A 25,200-nucleotide genomic window follows, 5' to 3' on the forward strand; every position below is an offset into this window, starting at 1 on the left:
ATTTGCAGACTGCAGTTTGTTTAAACGGTACTTTTGAACCTAAATGTCATCAAAAATGATCATTATTCAGTTCTATTAAACTGTGTTGTGTTATTGACAACTGTATTTGCTCTTCTGCAGCTCTTTTACTTTTGTCCTCTGTTTCAAGTCCTCTAGTCATGAAATCTGCTGACGGTTTCAAGAAAGCTTATTTTGTAAATTCTTATCAGTGACCTGTTTACATGTCCAGACCTGACTATAAGAGGTGACCACTTATGCTGACCAGTATGTGCCTGAGATAGGACAGCTGAATCTGAATCCCAAACTGCACTGTGTTAAAAACCAGTTTGTTATACATGTTTTTCTGCTCTTGAATCTTTGTTCTAGCCAGATATTTCAGTATGGACAAGCTTTTGGTCATACTGACCCTAACAGGACTGTTGACTTCTGGTAAGTTAATTTAAATTAATCTAAATTTCCTGTTAGTAGTTTTGACCTAAGAGAGTTTCTTCTATGTTCCAGCTGGTATAAAAGTAACTGGAGAAATAATCTTTTGTTTAGGCTTTTGATACAAATAGTAATATTACAAAGGGATGCTTTACTTTTAGAATAGTAGGTTGTGTTGCAACTGAGAGAAATGTTTATATTTGAATTTCTCTTTCTCAAGGACCAGAGAGTTTTAAGATATCAGAGAGAGAGTATGAGAACATTGATCGAATGTTGGAATTTGCGGTCCAAATATTTCTGAACTGTTTGGACAAAGTCAAAGAGGCCACTGAGAAACTAGTGAAGGAAGACATGCTGAGAACAAACAGGTATAATCAGCAAGACTGAACCAATGTCTGACTGCTTTATGCGGACTATGAGTAAAATCAACACCTGTAAAATGACACCTTTCATTTATTTCTTTCAGAATTGCAATCCAGGACAACTGGAATTCCTTCAGAGAGACAGCCAACAGAATCAGTGTAGAGGAAAGAGGTAAAGGAGTGCAGGATGATTTAATTGTAGCAGCACGGTGAGTCCAACCTGTTTATAATTAGGTTAATTAAAGTTATAGTTTTATAACACCACTGATATGCCTATTTGGAAGTTATGTTACTTGATTATGTTGATTATGTATATTTTTTTTAATTGGAACAAGCTTTGAGATGATTTTATAGGGAGTAGAATGGCAGCTAAGGCTGGTACGAATCAGAATCACGTTATTTCACCATGTAAGTTACACATACAATGAATTTGTCTCAGTGAGTGCACACATGTATGCCATGTAACATACTGAACAGACCAGACGTGCACACAGACTGTTAATGAGTATTTAACTAAAGAAAAACAATATAGAATAATGAATAATAAAGAGCCATGGAGAGGAGCTAAAGAGATGTGTGAATATGCACATAGCAGATCTGAGTAGAAATATACTATAAAAACTATTATATACAGGACATTACAAAATAATTTGAACATTTGTAAAAATGTAACATTTGTACAGTTGTTCTAATAAGCACTACATTACAGTAAAGTTACTGTAATACAGTAAGGGAGGTTTGTTGTTAGTTTAAATTTAAAGTGCTAAGTGTCCACTGTTGTTAAGGAGCGCTACAGCTCTGAGGAAGAAGCTGTTAGCATGTCTGGTTGTGCTGGTTTTGATGGCCCTAAATTTTCTGCCAAAGGAAAGTGGCTGGAAGAAGTGACGTCCAGGATGAGAGGGGTCTGCTGTTGTGGATGTCCTGAAGCATTGGCAGACTACATCCAATGATCCTCTCTGCTGTCCTGATTATGTGCTGGAGTTTAGCTTGTTCTTGTAAGGTGGAGGAACCAAACCAGATGGTTATAAATGATGTGAGGATAATCAATGTATAGAACTGGATCATCAAGCTCTGCAGCAGGTCGAATTTTCTTCAGCTGTCTGAGGAAGAACATTTTCTGATGAGCTGTCTCGGCAATAGAGACCATGTTCCTCTCCCACTTCAGGTCCCTGGATATGGTGGTGACCAGGAGCTTGAGTGAATCCACAGTGGAAACAACAGAGCCGTTAATGTTGGGCGGTTGGGAGTGAGGGTTGTGCCTGAAGCCTACCGCCATCTCTACAGTCTTTTGCATGTTCAGCAGCAGGTGGTTACTGCTACACCAGGAGACCAGCTGCTCAACTTCCTTTTTGTAGACAAACTCATCACCGTTGACTGTGAGGCCCATCATGGTAGTGTCGTATGCAAACTTCAGGACCTTCATAGCTGGTTCCATAGAGACACAGTCATTGGTATAGAGATTGAAGAGAAGTGGGAAGAGCACACAGCCTTGTAGTGCCCCAGTATTGAGAGTCTGAGGGTCTGACATGTTTTCCTAGCCTCCCCTGCTGTCCTGTTTGTCAGGAAGTCCATGATCCACCAGCAGGTGGTATCTGGCACAGACAGCTGAGATAGTTTGACCTGCAGCAGCTCTGGCACTGTGCCGTTGAATGATGAGCTGAAGTCCATAAACAGAACTCTAGCATAGGGTCCAGGACTGTCGAGATGCCGTAGCATGAAGTGGAGGACCAAGTTGACCATATCACCCTACTTTTGTTGCTAAGGCTCCTGTTCGCTTAGATTTTCCAACCTTTGGGAGGCCCATGATACATCTGCTGTGTTAAGCTTTATTAAGCATTGTGAAAACGTTTTATCACTAAGGCCCTTGTCTGATGCCAAATTCGTAGCCACATTGTTAACAGTCTTAAAACAATCTGCAAAGAGCTAGTGGATGGCCAAGAAGACAAAGATTCATAACTGGACTGAATTTAAGCACTCCTTTTTGCCTGCCTTTTTGCCCACTGATTAGGTGGAGGAGCAGCTGCATGAGCAGCTGTTAGTGTCCAGGCCCCCGACCAAAGCATAAGAGACTTTGCTCATGAATATAGAGCACTGTACTTAAAATGGAAGCCTGACATGACAGACGTTGAATTGGTCAGATGTATCATGAACAATTGCAGTCCAGCCTTAGTCAGTAGTTTAAGAGGGACAGTCCACATTGTGGGACAACTAGTTAAAGTTGGGTCCGTGGTGGAGCGTGACTGGGCTGAAATAAAGGACTACAGGGTGAATAGCCAAGCTTCAAGTGACAAGACTAAAAAGAAAAAGAATAGCAAAAGCTCTAATAAAGCCAATCTGGAACACGGGGGAAGTCACCATGTGGAGCTAAAGCAGGTGTGGAGCTAAAGCAGAATCTCCACACCTGTTAGTTGTTCCTATTGAAACACAGGGACTCCAAGGGGAAGCCATGCTGGATATGGGTTGCACCTAAATCAAATCAAATCAAATCAAATCAAATCAAATTTATTTGAATAGCGCTTTTTACAACTGATGTTGTCACAAAGCAGCTTCACAGAAATCTGTTTAGAACAAACCTACACATTGATACAGAATAGTCTGTGGCAAAAGATAGCCAGGGTTGGAGAAAATCTGAGTACAGGGTTGTGGCATACGCCCACCCCCCGGCCCTGACGACGACGGCCGCGAGAGCTGGCAGGAAGGCGGGGCCCGAACACCGAAAAGTCTAGCTAGCTTGAGCCACGGAAAGTGGCCAGCTTAGCGTAGCATTGGTTGTGTTTGCTTTGTGTTTATTTATTTTCTGTTTATTTGGGTGAATTAAAGTAATGGGTGCTGCAGCACTGAACCCTGCCTCCAATGTCTTCCTTGAGCCCGGGGTAGCGCATGGAGTGCTACAAAGGGATCCTCTGACCTTTGTGTTGGCAGATGGCAAATCACACCCGGCCAAAGGGAAGGCACAACTGGCTTTTGTTTGGCATTGAGTGGTCTGGACCTTGGAGACCTACATTGTAGCAGACAGCAGCCCAGCCTTTCTTCTGATTCTGGGTCTGGATTTTTTAACAAAAGCTCAAGTCCAGCTTGATTTTGGAGAGCATACTTATGGAGTGTTAATCCATGAGAAGAGATCTTTTTTTCCATTCTTAAACCACCCTCCATGTAATTTGACCTGGTCACTTTCAGCAGAATCAAGAAAGGCTGTGAATTTGTGTGTGGCTATGGCTCCTCCTCTTTCCATCCATCTGAGTTCATCTGTTGCATCTGAAAACCTTGAGGCCTATGAATCTCTAGAGAAGCATGAGAAGAAAACATCATAGAGACATCTCAGTCTGCTTGGCTTCGCCTGTGGTGCTGGTGGGAAAACCGGATGGATAATACTGCTTCTGCGTAGATTACAGAAAATTGAATTCCAGGACATCCCAAGATGCATACCGAATGCCATTGATTCATGACATCCTGGAATCTTTCAGACACTTTTATCCAGAGCAACTTACAATTTGATTATTTTACACAGGTAGGTAAAGGTAACGTTAGGAGGCTTGCCTAAGGACTCTTATTGGTATAGTGTAGGGTGTTTGCCTAGATGGGAGATTGAACCCCAGTCTACAGCACAGAAGGCAAAGATGTTGCACACAACACTATACCAACCATCTTAACACTAAGATGCTTTTGGGAAACTGGGCCCTGATCTACAAGCTCACATAAATGAATGATTGTGCCAAAGGAAACTAGTGTAAAACTGTTCAGATGAAGAAATGGTTAGGTGATTAGTTTTTCATTCTGTATTTCACAGCACTGTTCGAAGACTGGTCCTCCACTACAAGGATGATGTCAAAAAAATAATCCGCACAGTAATAATGGAGCAGAATGTTCAGCTGTATCTACCGTAAGCTCTGAATTCAATCTTCTTATCATGTATCTGCTATTGTGAATGTTGCAGACCTCACTGTTTTAGTCTTATGTAATAATTAACTTGTATGGTGGTTTCACATATCAGATTAAATATTGAGGTGCAATATTTGATAGTTTCATGTGCATGCATTAAACCTGGTCCTGAATTACACTATAATGTCAGAAAATGATGACATTTTAAACTGAAGTTCAGGATTAATCTTGGTCTACAATACTGTATTTCAGTCTACCCGTCAGCTAAATCAAATATACTGATTTTAATTATTTCTGCTAACAGTGCAACTTGCTGTTACTGTTTGGAGTAAGGATTTAGATTTACAGAAATATAGTGTATTTCACAAAATGGATGCTAACCTCATGCTAACCATTCTGCTACTGAACTTGTGCAGAGTTGTAAACACGTTCAGAGGGACCATTGAAAGAGCCAAAGCCAACGAGATCTGGGGGTACGCATGATTTTCTTATTAGAGTTCACAGTAAAAGGCCAAATGTTTTTATAGTAGGTTGTGGGTGTTTTTCCAGCAACATCACATTGATTTGTTTTGTATTTTATAGCAATTTGGTTTCAAACTACCTTCCTGATGCTCCATCGATTGAAAGTGAACCACTGGAGTTTCTCTGTTACCTGCTGTCCACTAGGTATGAACGCATGTTCTGTCTTTGCTGTTTTTTCTCTCCTTGAACACTATAAGCATGCTAGTACTGTACTGTTATTTGTGGTATGCACCAATGGGAGGAATAGATATACCTACAGATATACCTAGATATACAATATAGTACATTACAAAAGTCTTAGGTAGCTAAACAAATTGTTTAGTATCATTAGCTAAACAAATTGTTTTGCTTGTAAATCCCTATATAACATTAAAATAAATACAAAAAACATAAATACAATAAAGAATATTTGCTTTTAATAAACAACATAAACAGAAGTAGATACCTCTGAAGAACTTGTGTCTATTAAACTCCCTCACCAGCACACCTCTAATAAAGAAGTACCAAACCAGGCACTGGAGGATCATTACAAATAATATTTAACTGCCACGAGGAGACGAGCACAATAAAATATAAAGTTAGAGATTATAGCTTATCTTTGAGCTTTCATGTACAGTTTATGTCAGTCATGTTTTAGCTCTTCATCAGTGGTCATTTTCTGACCACAAGACCATGGTTGTCTGGGGGTTTGGTTGACAGACTATTCTCAACCCAGCAGTGACATTGAGGTTTAAAAGAACTTCAGCAACACTGCTGTGCCCAAAATACACCAGCACAGCATATAGTGTCATGCCTCTGTCATTAGTATTACTGTGCTGTGAATAGTCCACCCCCAAATATCAAGTCATCAGTGGTCCTTTAGTGTTTCCTTTCTATTGTTGCTCAGGATAGATGGGAGGTAGTAAATTGTACAGCAACAGATGAGCTACAGTCAGTAATTGTAAACTGTACGTAGCAATATAGATACTGGATGAAAAAATGTTTGTGAAGTTCAAAGCATAACATCTTACAAAGTCATTCATTAGTATTTGAAGCACTTTTTCGTGAGATATCCTTGCATGTTTGCAGCTGCTTACCAAATTTGTGTCTCCTCATAAACTAAAACTGAGCAGTTAGCACTCTTTCCTTGCACTGAGAAACGATCCGTTCCTGTCAAATTAGGCAGTTCTTGGCCACATGAAGGCAAAAGTCTCACTTGCGAGTGTGAAGCTATGAACACATTTACCAACAAGTATTACTATTTACCAACAAGCATTTCAGCCAAATACAGGGCTAAGAAGTGCACTTAACTTTCTATTTGTTTCGACAGAAGCTAATTAGACTATATTTAAATTAAATTAAATAAATATCAGATTCATAATCTTCACAAATTTCACATTACAGCAACACTCACACAAAAAAAATAGCACTAAATTGTGAGAAATGCCACTGCATAATCAGGCATTTTAGTCCACAACAGTCACAAAAATTGGCCACAAAAGCCTGGTGGGACAGATTTTTATTGGTCCATTTATTATGAAATTTTGACAAAATTTAAAAAGCAGCAACAAACATCTGTATTAGAAATTTTTAGCCCAGCAGCGACAGAAAACCACTGTAATGTAAAGTAACAGTACACACTGGGTTAACTAGTTTTGCTAGCAAATTGGAAAACATACTAAAACGTCTTTGTTTTACCATTATTTCAAATGCAAAGCAAACTGAAGGCTGATGAGTGACTGGCTGTTTTGTGCAGCTTGTGGAAAGTTTCATTTTTAGAAAGTTACAAATAAATCTGTTTTATCTATTTATTTTTTTATGTTTTCATCTACTGTAATAAACAGAAATGAATTCAAAGCTGTCATTCTCTCCTTTTCTTTGCATTTAACAGCACTGTGGAAACATATATTGTGAATGTTCTGAAGTTTGGTGTGGAAGTCATTTCACAAATTAAAAAAATAGATTTTGATGAAGTTTCTGAAAGGTAAGAATCTAGCATGAATAATATAGAATAATAGTAATATAATTTAATAATGAACTTAAATAAAACAAGGCAATAAAATAGAAAGGTTTAAGTAATAGGCTTTAACTGCCAGGCTCAGATCTGTACTGATGTTAGAAAATGTCAGTCGTAATATTTTAGCTGTAAATGCATTTTTAATATCTGACAGTTTTATTTAATGACATCTATTTTCTTTGTAAGCATTGCTTTCTCTGTGTCTTCAAGGATGAGAACCATCTTGCAGGCAGTCGATGACAAGTATAATGAAATTGAGAGAATTGAGCGCGAGAAAGAAAAAGATGAATTTCTTGTGCTAGCAAGGTAAGCACCTTTATCAGAAGTATCTGTCATTGTAACATGTATCCTTTCTCTGCGAATGAATAGAAGAAATCAATTTTGGGTCTCATTCACCAACCATCCTTAAGCTTATGCTTATGCAGTTTTCAGAGAGATTCTGACATTCACTAGTATTTTCTGATTTGCCATAGGTTCTTAGGTAAGAACAGAATCTATGCACACTCAAGGGCACAAAGGTGTAAATAATTTTAAGATTTCAGAACACGTTGTGGATCTGACAGGATTTTCTTAGAACCTCAAGAACAGATTCCAGAAAAAATTTAGGAAAATGTTGGTGACTGAAGCCCAATGACTTTCTTTGTTTACACCAATTTAAATTAGCCATCTTCAGTTTAATGCAGTCAGGAAAGTGTTTAATGCAGTCAGGAAAGTGTTTCCTGCCAAAAATAATACAAGTATACAATATTATATACTGTTAATCAGTGGTATTTAGCCAACAGCATCAACAACAAAAGAAGTGATGTAGTTGATAGTAGGCAGATAGTAAACAGGTGCAAATCAGAGTAGACAGCTTTCAGTTGGGTTTAGAAATGGGGGACGGAGCGCAAAGCCCAAGCTCCGAGTGACTCGAGTGTCGGCGGGAGGAGGAGGAGGACGATGATGGTGCCGGCAACAAGAGGCACGAGGCCTCCGCCGCATGGGCCCCACCCCCTGTTACGCAGCGAGGCCGCCAGGACTCGCTCCTTGCCCTCGTGCCTCTTGTTGCCGGCACCATCGTTGTCCTCCTCCTCCTCCAGCCGTCACTCGCGTCACTCTGTCTCGATGTTCAGAAGTGATGTAGGCAGATAGTAAACAGGTGCAGATCAGAGTAGACACTACGGTTTTCAGTTGGGTTTAGAAATCAAATTAGAATTTTACCCGTTTGTTTGTCAAATTTTCCAGTATATTGGAATGTTAAATTCATCGTTTCAAGCTGCAAACAACATGAATAGGACACAAGACTGCATGACTACATTTTATGTCTTAAGTCCACAAGAACAATTAGCATAAAAAGGAAGCATTCCTGAAAGTTTACAGTGTTATAAACAACAATTATGGGAGAAAGTTAAAAAGAAGAGTCCAGGAGTATTTTCTTATCTCTGACCACCAATAAAAACATGCTGGAGTCGACTGAAGCAGCAGGAAGGTCAGTAAATGGACAAAGCTGAAGCTTCTAACAGGTGCCAGAATGTTACTGCTGTACTATTTTAGGTGGAATAGAAAATCTGAATAAGAAGCTGGTGAATACAGGAACCCAATTACAGCCTAGTAATAAAGGTAGCTTTCCTTCCATGCTGGTGTTCTGACAGACCGAACTTCTCCCTGAGGATGTGCAGTTCACACTGTAAGTGATCTGTCAGAATGAGCTAACAACACCCTTACAAACTTCACTAAAGCTCATTATATTACCTTTCTAACATTAGTTAGTTCATCAGAAATATTAACAGCTACTCCAAATGAATATTGATCATTCAGCAGGTCAACCTGTCTCAGCATTAGCTAGCTAACTACTGGTTACACTAACTACTGGTTACACACAACTGGTTTATTAGCTAGTTAATTAAAATACAACTTATTTTGTAAACACAGTTTTTGTATGAACAAGAAAATGACATCTGTTCATCCTGGAAACCTATTTATGTGTAGCTTGTTTAATGAACTAGCATGAATAAGTGGGTGGGCCAATTTTGTAAATACAATTTCCAAACGCGCTAAGGTCCCAGAGTGTCATGTCAGGCAATTGACTATTCTTGACAGCAGTTCAGTCATCACCCTACCTATTCCAACACTTCTGCCCTATGGTGATACAAAACAATAGCAATCAACCAGAAAGCTGGATTCACATAAACCCAACCAAACTGCAGTACCATTTAGTACAAAGCATACCTCTGCTCACCACAGGCATGTCTGCCTAATGAAAATAACATAACTGAGTTAAAATCAGACTGAGACGTACAAAAATGAAGAAAAGTAACAGCGCGCAGAAAAACCTAAAACTAATCATGCTAGGCTAAAGCGTACTGCCACGGCAGGCATGAAAAATGATCATGGTCAATTAATGTTTTACCTGTGGTTACTCAATGCATTGAAGTAACATTAGATGTTGGCTTTGACATTTTCACAAAGCCCAATTCAGCCTTTTTGGTAAAACAGCACTATAATTACTAAATTTGCAAAAAAGTGATGATGAAAACATTTATAAAATTTGTTTTTGGCTTTGGATGTGTAGAGAATAACATACTCTATGCAATGGAGTCTGACTTTTAAACACCCCTGTCCTGGACAGAAATACTTACCTTATTAAATCCCACTGTGAAGTGCGCCTGCCCCCTGGGCCCCACCTTCCGGAAGGCTCTCACAGCCACCGTTGGGGCCCAGGGGGCAGGCGCACGCCACAGTAGTCATGCAGTCATGTGTCCTCTTCATGTTGTTTGCAGCTTGAAACGATGAATTTAACATTCCAATATACTGGAAAATTTGACAAACAAACGGGTAAAATTCTAATTTGATTTCTAAACCCAACTGAAAACCGTAGTGTCTACTCTGATTTGCACCTGTTTACTATCTGCCTACATCACTTCTGAACATCGAAGTCAGAGTGACGCGAGTGACGGCTGGAGGAGGAGGAGGACAACGATGGTGCCGGCAACAAGAGGCACGAGGGCAAGGAGCGAGTCCTGGCGGCCTCGCTGCGTAAAAGCCCGTGTGGCGGAGGCCTCGTGCCTCTTGTTGCCGGCACCATCGTCGTCCTCCTCCTCCTCCCGCCGACACTCGAGTCACTCGGAGCTTGGGCTTTGCGCTCCGTCCCCCACCCACTCGTGGCTCTCTCTGGGCGCACGCCACACCTACCCTTGGTTAATTCATATTTTCAAGCATCTTGGAACCAATCAGAACAGTTTAAGCTGTAATAAAATTTATAATAGTAGAATTTTACCTTTCTACAAAGTGCCAAGCAGGATCCAGGCCTGTAAGAACACGTGCAGATTAGAATTCAGAGGTGTAACTGCCACAGCTCTGATTCCTCTCTGCTTGTGGATGTGCTGTAAAGACAGATTAGCCACTGTCTGTTCATGTAAATTAAAACTGAGCAGTTAGCACTCTCTCTGTGCATTGAAGTTAATGTAACATTTCCTCTGCTGCATTCCAGTGTTACTTCCAGAGTGTTTGTTTTTTACTGGGAGAGTTTTCTGAACGCTACAGATACTCCTGAATTAAGGGAAAAGTTTGAAGACATTGAGAGGTGAGTTGTGCATTCAAATCACAATTACATTACAAGTGTGAGCAATGAAAAAAACAATTTTGTGATCTTATATAGTGCATTGGTTTACTGACCTGAAGCAAACCTCTATATTCTAGTAGTATTGGCCCAAATAAAACAAAAAAAAATCACACATCACAAATATTATAATGCTAAATATTAAATATTATAAAATATTTTAAAACACTCACCAAAAAGTTTGCAGGATAGGAAGAACTTGTTGTAGCTTAGCTTAAATGGTTAGTGAATACTAACATATACATAGTTCTGTGGCAGTGTTTCAACCTCAAATCAGCACATACCATTTTTCAGTGAGTAACGTATTTGATGATTAAGAGCCTCTGGGGAGTTTAGTTAGCAAAGTTAATGAATACTTTTGACAAGGCAGTCTTTTGTTCAGACATGTTTTATACAAAAATGGTTCTTCTAGGGTTGTTTCGTAAAGGTAATGGTTCTTTTCAAGAACAAGGAACACTCAAAGAACCACTTGAATGCATAACTGATTCTTCTTTGCCTGTTGAAGTGGTTCTTCTCTATTATAGAAAACCAGCCGTATGTGGTTCTTTAAAAAACCCTTTTAAAATGGTTCTGTATGTAGCACTAAAAAGGGTTCCACTATTGTTATGAGTCAAGAACCCTTTTTCATTACTATATTTTATCTTGAAACTGTGTCCACATCTTCATTACGGTGGTGCACGCATGTCAATATGCTTAGCCCACTATATGACTTACTGTGAACTATAAAGAAACAACAATATTTCACTGTGTAGTTAAATGCAGTTTGCGCAGCCTTAACGAAGACCTGGTCACAGTTTGAGCAGGGTGAAAGACGTTTTGGGGGTGTATTTACAGAAAGGATTTGAGTGACCTCTAGTGTTTGTCAGCAATTTTAGCCTCTTTCCATTTTAAAATGAAAGAAGGAAAATCTCAACAGCAATGCCTTTGTCTTAGCTGATCGACTACATCAAGGGTAAGTGGGAAAATGTGCTAATTTCATTCTTTACTGAACCTTTCCTTTAATGGAGGGGACTCCTGCACAGTTTTGTGATTTTCCTGCTTATGCACACCTGATTCAACTTATCAGTTAATTGCCAGATTTAGGTGATGTGCTAGAGCAAGGAAATCTACCAATTGTGCCTGAAATTGGCCCGGAGTTCCCCACCTCTGCTTTAAAGTCAAATATTCTAGAAGTAGTTACTGTAGTTAAACTACAACCAAATGCATACAGTGCAGAACATGTTTGTTGTACTTAAATCACTGTATTTTACTTTCACAGAAAACTGAGGCAGCTGAATTTTGAGGAAGAACTAAAAGAAGCACTAAAACCTATAATGGATTCAGAAACAGTGAATGATGTTTTAAGGTATGTAATTCCTCAGTATTTTGATGGGCTTCCAGACTTTTCTCCCAAGTTTTCCCCTCCAGCTACAGATGAATGAATCCACTGATTCCCAGTCCTGATCGATAGAGAGTCCAAAGGCTGAACTTTGTGTTTACCCTGCACTTACATAACTGACTCAGCATACGAGCTATTACTGTTTACCTGATGAGTTTAATCAGGTGTTAGTGCATTTGTAATTTCAAACTGAAAAACAAAAAACAAAAAGTTTCATACAAAATTTATCATCACAAAAAAAATGTAATTTATAGGAAGAGCAAAGAATACACTAGTGTTCAAAAGTTAAATTAACCATATTGTAAATGTTAGATTTATATATATATATATATATATATATATATATATATATATATATGTGTGTGTGTGTGTGCACAATATTTGGAAACACTTTATTAGGAGCGGTCCTTTGCAGATGATTAATAAACTCTTGTGGACGGATCATCGATTTAGTGTTGTTAGTATTGCTTGAATCTCAGACAAGAAGTATTTATTTAAAGTCTACAGACCAGGGCAAGAGAGACAAGATTTTCTTATTAAAAATTGGCATCGGAACCTTGACTGCATAAATGAAAGGGAACAAAGCCTCACGTCGGAGACAAGGGAGCTGGCTTCAAACCCTCCAGGAGGGGTTGTCTCAGGACCAGCTGTGGGCTCATGCGCTGAGTCTTGCTTGGCGGAGCCGCTGTAGTGGCAGTACGGGCAAATGCAGCCTTAGTCAGCGACTAGGTAGGAGGCATCTCGAGGATGGGGCTTGGGCAGCCCACATGGTCAGTCTGCTCGGTGTGGTGTGTCTCATTCTCACCACTTGGTGGTGCTGTGGCTCCAGCTGTGCTGCCCATCAGCTCCCTGGACTCTAGCTTACGTTAAGAGGTGTGAACACATTCACAGCGTTCAAACTGTATATTTTCACTGATATCAGCTCAGAACATTTCTACCGTTAAAATCAGCAGCAACATCAGCAACTTACCCAGCTTTGATTTTTTACTGTAATATATTTCACTAATAATCATGCTGATCACTTCATACAGAACCAGACATTATTACTGCATTTCACAGCTAAACAGCTACACAGCCTCTCACAGTTAAAGGCAAACACCAAGGCAGACGGGGGAGAGAGAAAGAGAGGAAGAGAGAGAGAGACAGAGAGAGGAAGAGAGAGAGACAGAGAGAGGAAGAGAGAGAGACAGAGAGGAAGAGAGAGAGAGACAAAGAGGAAGAGAGACAGAGGGAGAGGAAGAGAGAGAGAGATAGAGGAATCAAGGCTCAGATCAGGCCAGTCAGCCACAAATATCACTCGCTGCAGAACCAGAAGTCCAAAGGGGTGGAGCCGGACCTGATCCAACTCCGCCCACGTCTTCTTTTCACTCATCTAAAATCATCACATTTCTATTAGTCTTTAAACGAGTATTTGTCGCCTACTTTGTCCTCCTACGACTTATTTCATTGGTCTGCCCTGCCGTGTGTTTCTCTGTGGGAAACCAAAAGGTGATGCTGGTGTCTTTGTGTTTTTCTCGATGTTGCTCCGTCCTGAAAGCCATAACACAGCCTTTATAATCGCTCACGATTCACGACGTTCACACTCATTTGTCACAACTCGAAAAGCTTTTTTCACATTCCGGTACAAAGTCCGTTCTGTAGGCCTGCAAATCAAGCATACTTATGATAAACGGGTTCTAGTTAAAAACGATGAAGGTTTTTAAACACTAGAATGGACCTATGACTGGTCAAAATAACCCACATAACTGTGTTTATCAACTAAGTCTGGGAATTTCATAATAAAAAAAAAAGCCTTTTTTTTTTTTTTTAACATTTAAAAGGATTTGGTATAACTGCCACACATTTCCATAAGTCTAATAAAAATGACTCAATATGCCTAAAAAAATCATATTAAATGTTATAAACCCTTATGAGCCACTTTATTAGCTCATTACCTTGTTTTTACCCTCGTTGTCCATTTGATCAGCTCCACTCGAGTTCAGACCAATTAAAACACGACGTGGGAGGAGTTGGATCAGATCCAGCCGATCCCCCTGGACTTTTGGTTTCGCAGTGAGGACAATCTCCAGTCAGCTGAAAGAACAACAGCGTGACAGAAGCATTGTTCAGAGTTTATGAAGAACCTGTAGTTTACTAGATTTCTTGTCTCTTAGCCGTTCACGACCGTTTATCTCCAAAACAACAGCTAAACTAGGCTGTATAAAGGGGTAAACTGCAGGCTATAGGAGACACCTGTTAACTAAAGTAGCTGGCAGGCACTGTAGTAAAATATACGCAACAGATTTCAAATTTAATAAACAGAATCATTATAAAAGAAAGAAGAAAACCGTAAAGACGGTACCTGTTTAGCTCGGATCAGCTAGCACGGCTAACGCTGCCTCAGTCGAGTCAAGCTGTGAAAGCGGATCTCAGCAGTTTTCGTGTATTTTTCATGTGAAAATGAATACAGATAACCATTTGAATGTGGTCTATTCTCCGTGTGTGCTGGTTCAGTTCTCCTCTTTCCTTCTTCACTAAACTGGACATCTCTGTAGTGTTTTTCCTGCTGGAGCTGCTGTTTTTTGATTGGTGAATCTTTTAAATTTAACCGCCCTTCGTATTGGTTTCTAAGCTGATACGCTCACAATTTATTTTTACTCTGTAGCGTTATGAAAATTAAAGTAGTGAAGTAAAAGTATTTCATTAAAAATAAACTCAAGTAAGAGTACAAGTACTATGATTTAATACTACTCAAAAAGTACCGTTACAGGGAAAATTGTACTCAATTACAGTAACGAGAGTAAATGTTATTCGTTACTTATACCTCTGCACTTCAGAAATTTGGTTTTCCGTTGCTTAGAGAGTCTTCAGTCGGCGTGTGGCCTGGTACCAGGACGGCTGTTCCTTAGAGCTATAAAACTTGTTGACGTTCTAATCCCTTTTATGGCTTCCAGCTCAAACTCTGTGGAGCCAAAGCAATTACGTTTTGGAGTTCTGGGGAGTTGTTGTAAACAAGAGGGACTTTGGCTCAACCAGATGGTGTTCACTACACTCCTAACAGATTATCAGTAACACATGAACAACATATCAGTGAAGTAGCAGACTGAACTGATGATTTATCAGTTATGAATGCCTGAAGGTTTATGATTTTTGGTGACATCTGCTAAATGATTCTGTAAATGTAATATCATGTTTGTTTATATTTCTAGACTTCACTTTGACTTTGCTGCTGAGTTTTATTTGATCGGCCTTAGTCCACTGATTACGTTGTTCGTTACTGGTCCAGAGAGATTCGCAAGAACTGTAAGGTAAATATCTGGTTTTATGTTCATATATATATATGTGTAGGAAACACTTATATATAAAGGTTTTTTAAGAATTTATTGGAAAAATTATGAAAATCCCTGTGTAAGTTTTAAGTACTTATTATAACCATGAGTATCCTCATAATGCCTTGTGAAAAGGAAAATGCTAATATGCTAATATTTGCTAATATGAGTTATGATTTTTTTTTTGTGTATGTGAAATTTGATTCTAGAGTATACAGACAGATAAGCTCCCCTGAAAAAAAAATCTGAAATGTGTGTTTTTTAAATAGTTTTAACAACAATAATAATAATAACTAGTCTTAAAATAAATATTGACAATTTCAGGTCATAAAATGTCTGAAAATGTCTTATTTTTACTTTTAAAGGTAGACAGTTTAGGGATGTCCAATCTTGGGATATATTAGTGGATCAGGTTTCTGCTAAAACAAGCTTAATTCAGTTTTTGCGCTGTATACTTCACTGTGGTAGAGGAGCGGTAAGCAGATGTTATTTCACAACCTGCAGCAGTGATGTGTGTTTTCAGGTAACAAAGGTGTTTAAGTGTCTGTAGTGTTGAAGTGTTTTAAACAGGAAGCCTAAAATGTATAATAACTGCAGCTGCGGTGTTTCTATTGTATTTCAAATTACCATCTTTCTTCTAAACATGGGCAAGTAAAATGTGAGCGACATGCTCCCAGATTCATGTACTAAATCCACTCCTGCAGTGATTTTCACCTTTAAGTGACCGGCTGAACATGAAACTGTCACGTAAGCGATCTGCTTTACCAGCCACATAGCCAATAGGTTTGAATTAATATGTGCCGTATTTCAGTGGGCATTGCTGTGCAGTGCAAAAGGAATTATTTTTGCTCTACGAAACGTAATAAAATGTAAATAATTAAAATGTAATAAAAATTTGATTTTAAAATTATGCAGCAACCTGATAAAAGTCCAAAGCTACTGGACTCTACTGGTGTCTTTCTGTTCTTGCTCTTCTCCAACAAAGGGAGTTGGAGCTGCTATTCCTGACTGACCGTAAACTAACGACGTGTTTTAAAGTCCTCCTGCAAAAGCTCATTTGTTTCTGTCCTGTGAGAGAAGGGCAACTGGGGGAAGATGATAGAGGATTCAGGATTGGTGGAAGAGACATCAGTAACCTTTGATATGCAGATGATGTAACACAGTGTCAAATCTGGAAGACCTCAAGGTCCTTATAAGGAACCTTAAAGAACAGAGTGAAAAGATGGTTGAGTTCAGCTCACTATGAAGAAGGCTGAGGTTATGACCACAGGAAAGACTGCTGACTTTACCAGTGATGGAGAAGATGTGGGCATGGTTGACAGCTTTTCCCTAATTGGATCAGTTATTAACAACAAAGGATCCAGCACCTAAGAAATACAACACAGATTGGCGCTCAGCAGAACAAGGACAACAATTTGTCAGAATTGTCCAGGCTGTGGTCTTCTCTATGGTTCTTTATGAATGTAAAAACTGGACAATAAACAAGCAAGGCAGGAAAAATAATAATGCCTTTGGCTGTAAATTTGGTGTTGATCAGAGGAATCATGAACCAGCCACTGAGAAACCTGAAGACCCAAAGAGAGGACATATTCTGGAGAAACACTATCCATACGATTGTCAGGAGTCAGAAACATGATGGCACTAATAATAGCTCTTCTTACAGTCACTGATCTTACTCGTACTAATATTTTACTGTCTAGCTAGCAACACGCTAATATATCACAATAGTGTAGGCATCATCAGATTAACACGTTATTGGACTTTATGAAATGGTGATGGCGACAGTAACCTGGTCCAACAAATCAGCTTTGAGATGGAAATTTTAATCTCTCCTCCTTTCAGGTTTTTACTGATATCATTTTTATACACAGTTTGGGTCCTTTAGTTATATAATTGATGGAGAAATGGCATGTGTTATACTCACCTATCCAAACACAGTACAGTGTGAATACACACATGCTGAACTGTACAGTAGGATTTATTCGTATTATAATTATTAATATTAATTTCAGTGCAACAGCAAACTAAACAAAATGATACTTTTTCATATCATTAGAAATGTCAGAGCTAAAACTTATACATTACTGTGTGATGTATTGTGCAGAATAATTGCAGTAATTGTTTATGTGCTCTGAACACTAACATTACACACTAACATTACAATAAATAGATATAATGTGTGCATTAATTTGTGTTTTTATTTGTTTGTCAATATGACATGATATTTAAAATCATTTATCTTTGCCAAAATGTGTTTTTTGCCTGTTTTACAAGAGCAGAGAGAACTTAAAGACTGAAGTACACGACCATTAACTTTTTACCTCTTATCCTGTCATAGGACTGTGGGCATGAGTGCTATTATTCATGCATACACCATTTATGAACAGCTGTCTGAAAGAGGGCTGTTTTCTGAGATGAAAAGACGGTACTTCAGAGCTGTGGACATAGGAACTGCCCTGGCAGGCAATGAAGAAGTTCAGCATTTTAGGTAAGCACTCATCGTACTAATACAGAATCATAGAGGACTGTGTTCAAGGCTACTGTTACGACTAATATAAAGTTGTCTGTTATGTAAAGTATATTTTTTCCCTTGTAATTTTTACTATATAGTTGCACTCTATTGATATTTTATCATGTATACTTTACACCGATTGGCAACTTTATATTATTTATATTAAGTAGACGCGCCTTGTGTCTACACTCATTGTCCATTTTATCAGGTCAGTATACCACGATTCCACGATGACAGATCTTTTTCTGTCCAAATTTGTTAGCCTCCCTTTACCCTGACGTACAGTAATCAGGACCACCACAGAGCAGGTATTATTTGAGTGGTGGATCATCCTTTCCAATCTGGCTTTTGCAACCTGCACAGGACTGGGACTGCCCTATTGACCTCACTGCAGCCTTTGACACTGTGAATCATGACATTCTTATTTCCAGGCTTTCATCCATAGGCGTTTCAGGCTTAGCTCTTGCTTGGTTCCTCACCTCACTCTCCAAAACATCCCAGTTTGCCCATTCAGAGCAGTCCCTGAGCTCTGCAGAGGCTCTATTTGACCATATTTTGACAGTCCTGATAGTGGATGAAGCTTTCTTTTTTAATGGCATGTATGCAGAGGTTAGAAGTATTGATAAGTGGTCTGACTGTCCCATGTGAGTTAGTGTTGTTGTCCTGTAGCCATTTTTGATGTTTGAATAGGCCTTGTCCAGAGTATTTTCCCCTCAGTTGCACATTTAATGTGTTGGTGAAACTTTGGGAGAGTCTTTTTTTAGTCTGTATGTTTGAAACGAGTTAATAGCGCTTAGCAGGAAGCTATAACCTGTGTTAGCATTAGAGTCCGGTGGGATGTAAAAGACGGTAATAATAACAGTGATAAACTCACAAAGTAGGTAAAACAGTCTGCATTTGATCATCAGATACTCCAGATCAGGAGAGCAATGGCTGCCTATGATGTTGTAACAAGTAACAAGATGGTGGCGCGTGCACATGCTGCGGCTTCTCTCTCTCTGTGACAGCTCCACCTCTCTGCTGAATGAGCTTAACAACTTCTTCACCTGGTTTGAGACAGACAACAACATGCCTGCACAGAAGATCCCACCCCCTCCTGGAGACCAGGTGCTGACGCTGTGCCCAGTCAGTGTGAGGAAATCATTCAGCAGGATCAACATTTGGAATCTTTACAGATATCTTTAACATCTCCTTTAGTCAGGCTGTTGTCCCCACATGCCTGAAAGCCACCACCATCATCCCTGTCCCGAAGAAAGCTTCACCCTCCTGTTTCAATGACTACCGTCCAGTTGCACTCACTCCCATCCTCATGAAGTGCTTCGAACGGCTGGTCATGCAACACATCAAGTCTGTCCTTCCACCCTCCCTGGACCCCTTCCAGTTTGCATATCAGCCTAATCGCTCGGTTGATGATGCCATCTCCACCGCCCTTCACTCAGCCCTCACACATCTGGACCAAAAAGACTCTTATGTCAGAATGCTATTTATAGATTTCAGCTCCGCACTTAACACCATCATCCCCCAGCAGCTCATTCTCAAACTGGACAGGCTGGGGCTGAACACTGCGCAACTGGCTGTTAGACTTCCTGACTGGGAGACCACAGGCAGTATGGGCCGGCAACAACACATCCCACGCCATCACACTGAACACGGGGGCCCCCCAAGGATGTGTACTGAGCCCCCTCCTATTCACTCTGATGTCCCACGACTGCACACCGTCGCATAGCTCCAACCTCTCCATCAAGTTCGCGGACGACACGACTGTGGTGGGTCTCGTCAGCAACAACGAAGAGACAAACTACAGGAGCGAGGTGAGCCGCCTGGCCTTGTGGTGTAGACACAACAATCACCTAAGACAAAGGAGATTGTTGTGGACTTCAGGAGAATGTGCACCCAGCATGCTCCTCTGACCATCAACGGTGCTGCTGTGGAGAGGGTGAAGTTCCTGGGCGTGCACGTCACAGGGGACCTCTCCTGGGCCAACAACACAGCATCACTGGCCAGAAGGGCTCAGCGCCTCTACTTCCTCCGCAAACTGAGAAGAGTCAGAGCCCCGGCCCCCATCATGTGCACCTTCTACAGAGGTACCATCGAGAGCATCCTGACCAGCTGCATCATCGTGTGGTATGGCGCCTGCACCATGTCCTGCCGCAAGATACTCTAGCACATCGCTGAGAAGATCGTTGGCACCTCCCTCCCCTCCCTCCAAGAGATATACAGCTCCCATCTCACCCGAAAAGCCCTCTGCATGGCAGGTGAGCCCGCTCACCCACTACACAGCTTCTTCAGCCTGCTGCCATCAGGGAGGAGACTGCAGAGTCTCCGGGCCAGGACCAGCAGACTGGGGGACAGCTTCATCCACCAGGCTGTCAGGATGTTGAACTCTCTCCCTACTTTGCCACCCCCCCTTCTGCCCCCCACACACACAGAGTTTGGACCCAAACACAAGTTCCTGACCCCCACTCCCCAATACTGAACTCTGACAGTATTTGTCACACACAGGTTCCTGACCCCCACCCCCCAATACTGAACTCTGACATTCTCAGGGACTGTTATGCACCCATCACTTTCTGTTATGCACTCATCACTTTAACAGCTCCATAAGCCCATTCTAATTGCACTACTGTTTATATTTGGACTATTTATACCCACAGACCTTAATCTGTATGTGCCTTATGTCACTTTAGTGTTAATTTCAGGGCCTCCTATATTTATATGTTTTATTATTCTATTTTTCTACAATTGGTGTTTATTTTTACGATTAGTGTTTAGTGTTTTTTAATGTCTATTTAAATACACACTTTTCCTGTTTACTTTCTATTTAATGTTATTGCTACACCATCGGGTCTGAGAGTAACGCAATTTCAATACTCTGTATGTCCTGTACATATTGTAGTATTGACAATAAAGCTGACTTGACTTGACTTGACTTGACTTGACTTGACCACCCATCTTTTAAAGTTCAACATAAAACCTTCCTCTTCACTGCTCACTACCCCACACCCCCCGCCACCCCATTTGTAAAGCGTCCTAGGCGTTATTATAAATTGAACCATTGACGAGCAGCTTAAAATGGGGCTAACAGAGTATGCAGAGAAACTGTAGTCTGTAATTATAGAACTACAAAGTGCACCTATATGTTAAGTGGAGCTAATAAAATGGACACTGAGTGTAGAAACAAGGAGGTGAACTTAATGAAGTTGATGAGTGTATATACTGATGTTATGTTTCTGTTTCCTGTTGACTTCACAGAGAGATGTACTTTGAGAAATGGAAGTCTTTCAGAGAAGAACTCAACACACTTGTAAATGAAGAGAGACGCAAATCACATATCCTACTTCCACAAGTGCGGTAAGCTCACATGCACTACCTGCTAAAGGTTTTGTAGTTACTATAAAAATAAATATTGTTTATTCACTCCAATTTTTCTTCTCCTCAGGGCTGTTGCACGAATGTTAATTGCCAAATTTGAGGAGCTCGTCGACAAAGTCAATGCAAATATTGATGATGACACAGTACAACAGATGTCAACGTAAGAGATTTACTAAAACTAAACACTACAATATGAAGTTTTATAACTGCATGATGGGACACTTACAGATTAACAAAGAAATCATTGGCACACTAGAAAACTAGAGCCTATTTGGGCTAAGGAGCACAACTGAACAATTTCAGCAACCATTTTTGATAGTTTCATCAGAGTACTGTTAATATTGTCAAAACTCCTTATTAAAACCTAAATGCACAGGATCTGTCAGCATGGTTATATTTATTGTGTCCATTCCTAGTCTTAGTTGTGTTTTTCTGTTTAGCTTCTTATTTGGTCTTTTGAACTCACTGTTGAATGTTCTAATGTGACTGTATGATCTTGCACCTAAAGTAGGAGTTACTTTTGTGTAAGGTGGACTGTTGCTCATCTTTGTGATGTACATACAATCACATACACTAAAATTCAAAACTTCAATTAATAATTGATATTAAACATAATTAAATAGCTTATACAGTGTAGATTTAAATGTTATAAACTAGATACCAAAATGTAAACTGATGGTTTATTGACAATTTTAAGTATTTTGGAAACATCAAGGATTTGTGACATGGTAATAATAAACTTCTTGAATAGCGGTTTGATTGAGATTTGCTCGCTGCTTTTTGAATATGCAGCATTCTGGATATTCATTTTTAATTGTAATCTCTTCAGTGCTGTAAAGCTTTTTAATTTATTATAGAATCACTTACGTTTCTGTTCAGCATTTAAATTTCCTTAATTGCTACAGCTTCCTACATAGTTTCAAAGCTACAGACTATTAGCATTGTATTTCAAACATCTTATATATGTGCAATGAAATTGGATTAATTTTACTGAAAACAGTGATCCCATATTTATTGTACATAGTGTAAATAGCTGCATTATTCTGATTTTGATACAATCTACTAAGGACCTGTGTTAAATTTGTTGATTTTTGTTCTCACAGTCAATATTAATGATGGCAGAGATAAAGGATAATGGCAATGCATTATCTTTTAAGTTTTTTCTGTGATGCTAATACTGGTTCACTTTTATCAGAAATGTAGCTGTGCTTCTTAACCCCTTAAATGGCCCAAAGTTTTATTACACACTTCTATAATCTGAGAATATCTCAGCCAGTTTGCAATGAAGTCCCTGTAGTTACTGAATAATGAACCGTAGAATGTAATAAGCCTGGGATTTGAAGTTAAGTAAGATGAGACAGGGAAAGTTGCTGTCTGTTTTGCACAAACTGTGTCAGATTTTCAGTTCACAACATCAGTTGAAATTTAGCTTGTTCTGCATCTCTCATTCAAAAGCCACACTGTTTTGAAATGTATTACTTTTATTGAAACTGTCATGTATCATTGCTGATGGAACAAACTTTTGAAGCTGCCCTTTACATTTTGTGAAAATTCCAGGATGAATCGACCAGTAGAAATGCAGCAAAAATGGCAATATGTCTCTTTACATTAACTTTCATTAAAATTTAGGAATGTTTTGTCTTTCTCCTGAAAGATACAAGGTTTTGTTTCAACAGCGATGATGTGTTTGCTCAAATGTATTTGTAGCACGTCTTGCAAAGCAAAGATTAATTTGATTAACTTGTTGAAATTTTGTTTATCTAGGAAGTGGAATAATATAAAAGAAAAATGCATTAAAAACCTACTGACCAGTGGAGTACTTACTCAGGATCAACTGGATGAAGCTCAGAGGTCAGTGATATGTAGTGCTGCGCTCACCAATCTGATGAATTAAACTGTTCTGGAAAAAATCTTTTGTGTGTTTAAAATAACTTGTGCTAATACAATATTTTTTATTTGTTTGGTTTATTTCCACACATTAAATATAAAACCATATTTAAACTGCATCCTAATGTGTCTCTTTTTAATTCATATTTTTATTTTAATGTTTTTAAATTTATTTTTTTATTATTTTATTTTTTTTGTTACATTCCATTTAATTGCACCCAACATAGTTGTTTAAATCCTTTCACTTATTTTTTATTTACTTATGTTCTGTAATTTTGCATTTAAAAATCATGTGAGGTAATTGTGGATCTTTTAAACTAGGTTCTAGATGTTAAAATTAGAAAAACAAAAAACGTTTTGACAAAACGAATTGAAGTATGTAAATATTTATGTAATTATTTCTTTTTTGTGTTTTGCAGAATCTTTCAGGAAGATATAATTGGGTTTTACGATAAATATATGGAGTTTACCAAAATGATGGATCCACAGAGAGTTGAAGATACGTCTAAGTAAGCTTTTTTTTCTTCTTATGTGAGAATGTAGTAGGGGGTGCACAGTATTAGTCAACTAAGACATCCACTAGTCAGGGCTGTGGGCAGCAGTTAACTAGTCAAAGAAAGTGCCTGAAATACAGCCGTATTAAAAACTGCAGTGAAAAGTCAACACAAAGTACTTTTATTAGTATAAAAATACTCCATGAGATCAAACCAATATGAAGACTGCTAAAGTCTCATAAATGTTTTCTGGTTCAGTGACTAGGTCTCTATCTTGCTTTGTAAGGCTTATTGGTGTGTAGAGATGCAACTGCCTGCTGCTAGCTTTTAACTTGATGAACAACTCTTTGTTTCCTATTAGACTGATAAAACCAGTACAAGACACATCTCACATCTGCAGCTGTCACCTACTAGCAAGTTACTAACTTTTCACAGATGTCTGGAACACTTACGTTTGTTTGTTTGTTTAATATGATAATGACTGGTAAACTAGGCAACTACTTTTCTGAATGAGTAGCAAATTAGTTTAAATTACATTGTGCCACTGATAGGATGCAGTAACAGTTTTAAAAACTTAAAACTAAAACTTAAAATCTATGATTACAGCTACAGCTAGTCCAGCTTTTCAAGTGTGCCATTCTAAGCTAAAAACCCAGAAATGTGCTGTTTGTTTTGTCCATAGCAAAACATGACCTTAACTTTGTCACAAATAGTTGGGCATCCAAATCCCTTTCAAACTCACAAGTCCCTATCCTTTTAAATAGCAAACACCATCTAATTACATGGTTTACCTAGCGAACAGTGAGTTTATCAGACCATTTGTAGTGGGGTTTATTATACTTTTTTAATACTTAAGTCCTTCAATGCCTAGGTTTCCATTCCTTTCTTCTATAACAATAGATTCAGTTTGAATTGTTTTCCATGTAGTTGAATATTAGTTAATAATAAGACTTAGGAAGTTATAAGTGTAGGGATTCAAGACGTAGCATGAAAGAAACGCACTATTCATTATTTTGATGTGTTCGTTTCAGGGCTCTGGTCAAAATGCTGGTGGTGGGACTTAACTTCATATATGCTCCACTGGCTCAAGCTCAGGACTTCTTACTCGCCTGACCACTTCAGACACAATGAGGCCGTTTTCGTTAAATACCAATCTGAAACATTGTAATCTCACTGTAATCTGACATATCACTATTCTCAATACTTTATTGAATAAAAGACAGTTTGTTGAAATAATAACTGAACTGTGCTGGACTCATTTTGTTTTTAATTATATTTAAGACAACACTGGTATAAACAAGCAGTTTGTCACCAAAGAAGTTTTAAGTAATTTAACCTGTATTTAGCAATTTTATAACATAACCTGAATCCCCTGGAGGCTACACTCTTAAAAAAGATGGTCTTTCTTTAGTGAGAGCAGTGTTGAGATATAAAACCATGGATACTCAAAGAACCATTTATATGCG

The 25,200-nt window shown here is 39.0% G+C and overlaps 1 protein-coding gene across 1 annotated transcript; it reads left to right on the plus strand.

Annotated features, from left to right (window-relative positions):
• Positions 1-223: 223 nt before the first annotated feature.
• Positions 224-24,973, plus strand: LOC118805989. The gene is made up of 18 exons (XM_036567222.1): positions 224-264; positions 367-429; positions 647-794; positions 893-997; positions 4,576-4,668; positions 5,084-5,140; positions 5,250-5,333; positions 7,060-7,152; positions 7,396-7,491; positions 10,655-10,747; positions 12,042-12,128; positions 15,350-15,448; positions 17,808-17,957; positions 21,234-21,332; positions 21,421-21,513; positions 23,118-23,204; positions 23,660-23,749; positions 24,766-24,973. Exons 1-18 carry the CDS (start codon positions 255-257, stop codon positions 24,845-24,847), a joined length of 1,629 nt encoding a protein of 542 aa, XP_036423115.1. The 5' UTR covers positions 224-254; the 3' UTR covers positions 24,848-24,973.
• Positions 24,974-25,200: the final 227 nt, after the last annotated feature.

Source organism: Colossoma macropomum, unplaced genomic scaffold (genome assembly GCF_904425465.1).
Source record: "Colossoma macropomum unplaced genomic scaffold, Colossoma_macropomum, whole genome shotgun sequence".
NCBI lineage: Eukaryota > Metazoa > Chordata > Actinopteri > Characiformes > Serrasalmidae > Colossoma > Colossoma macropomum.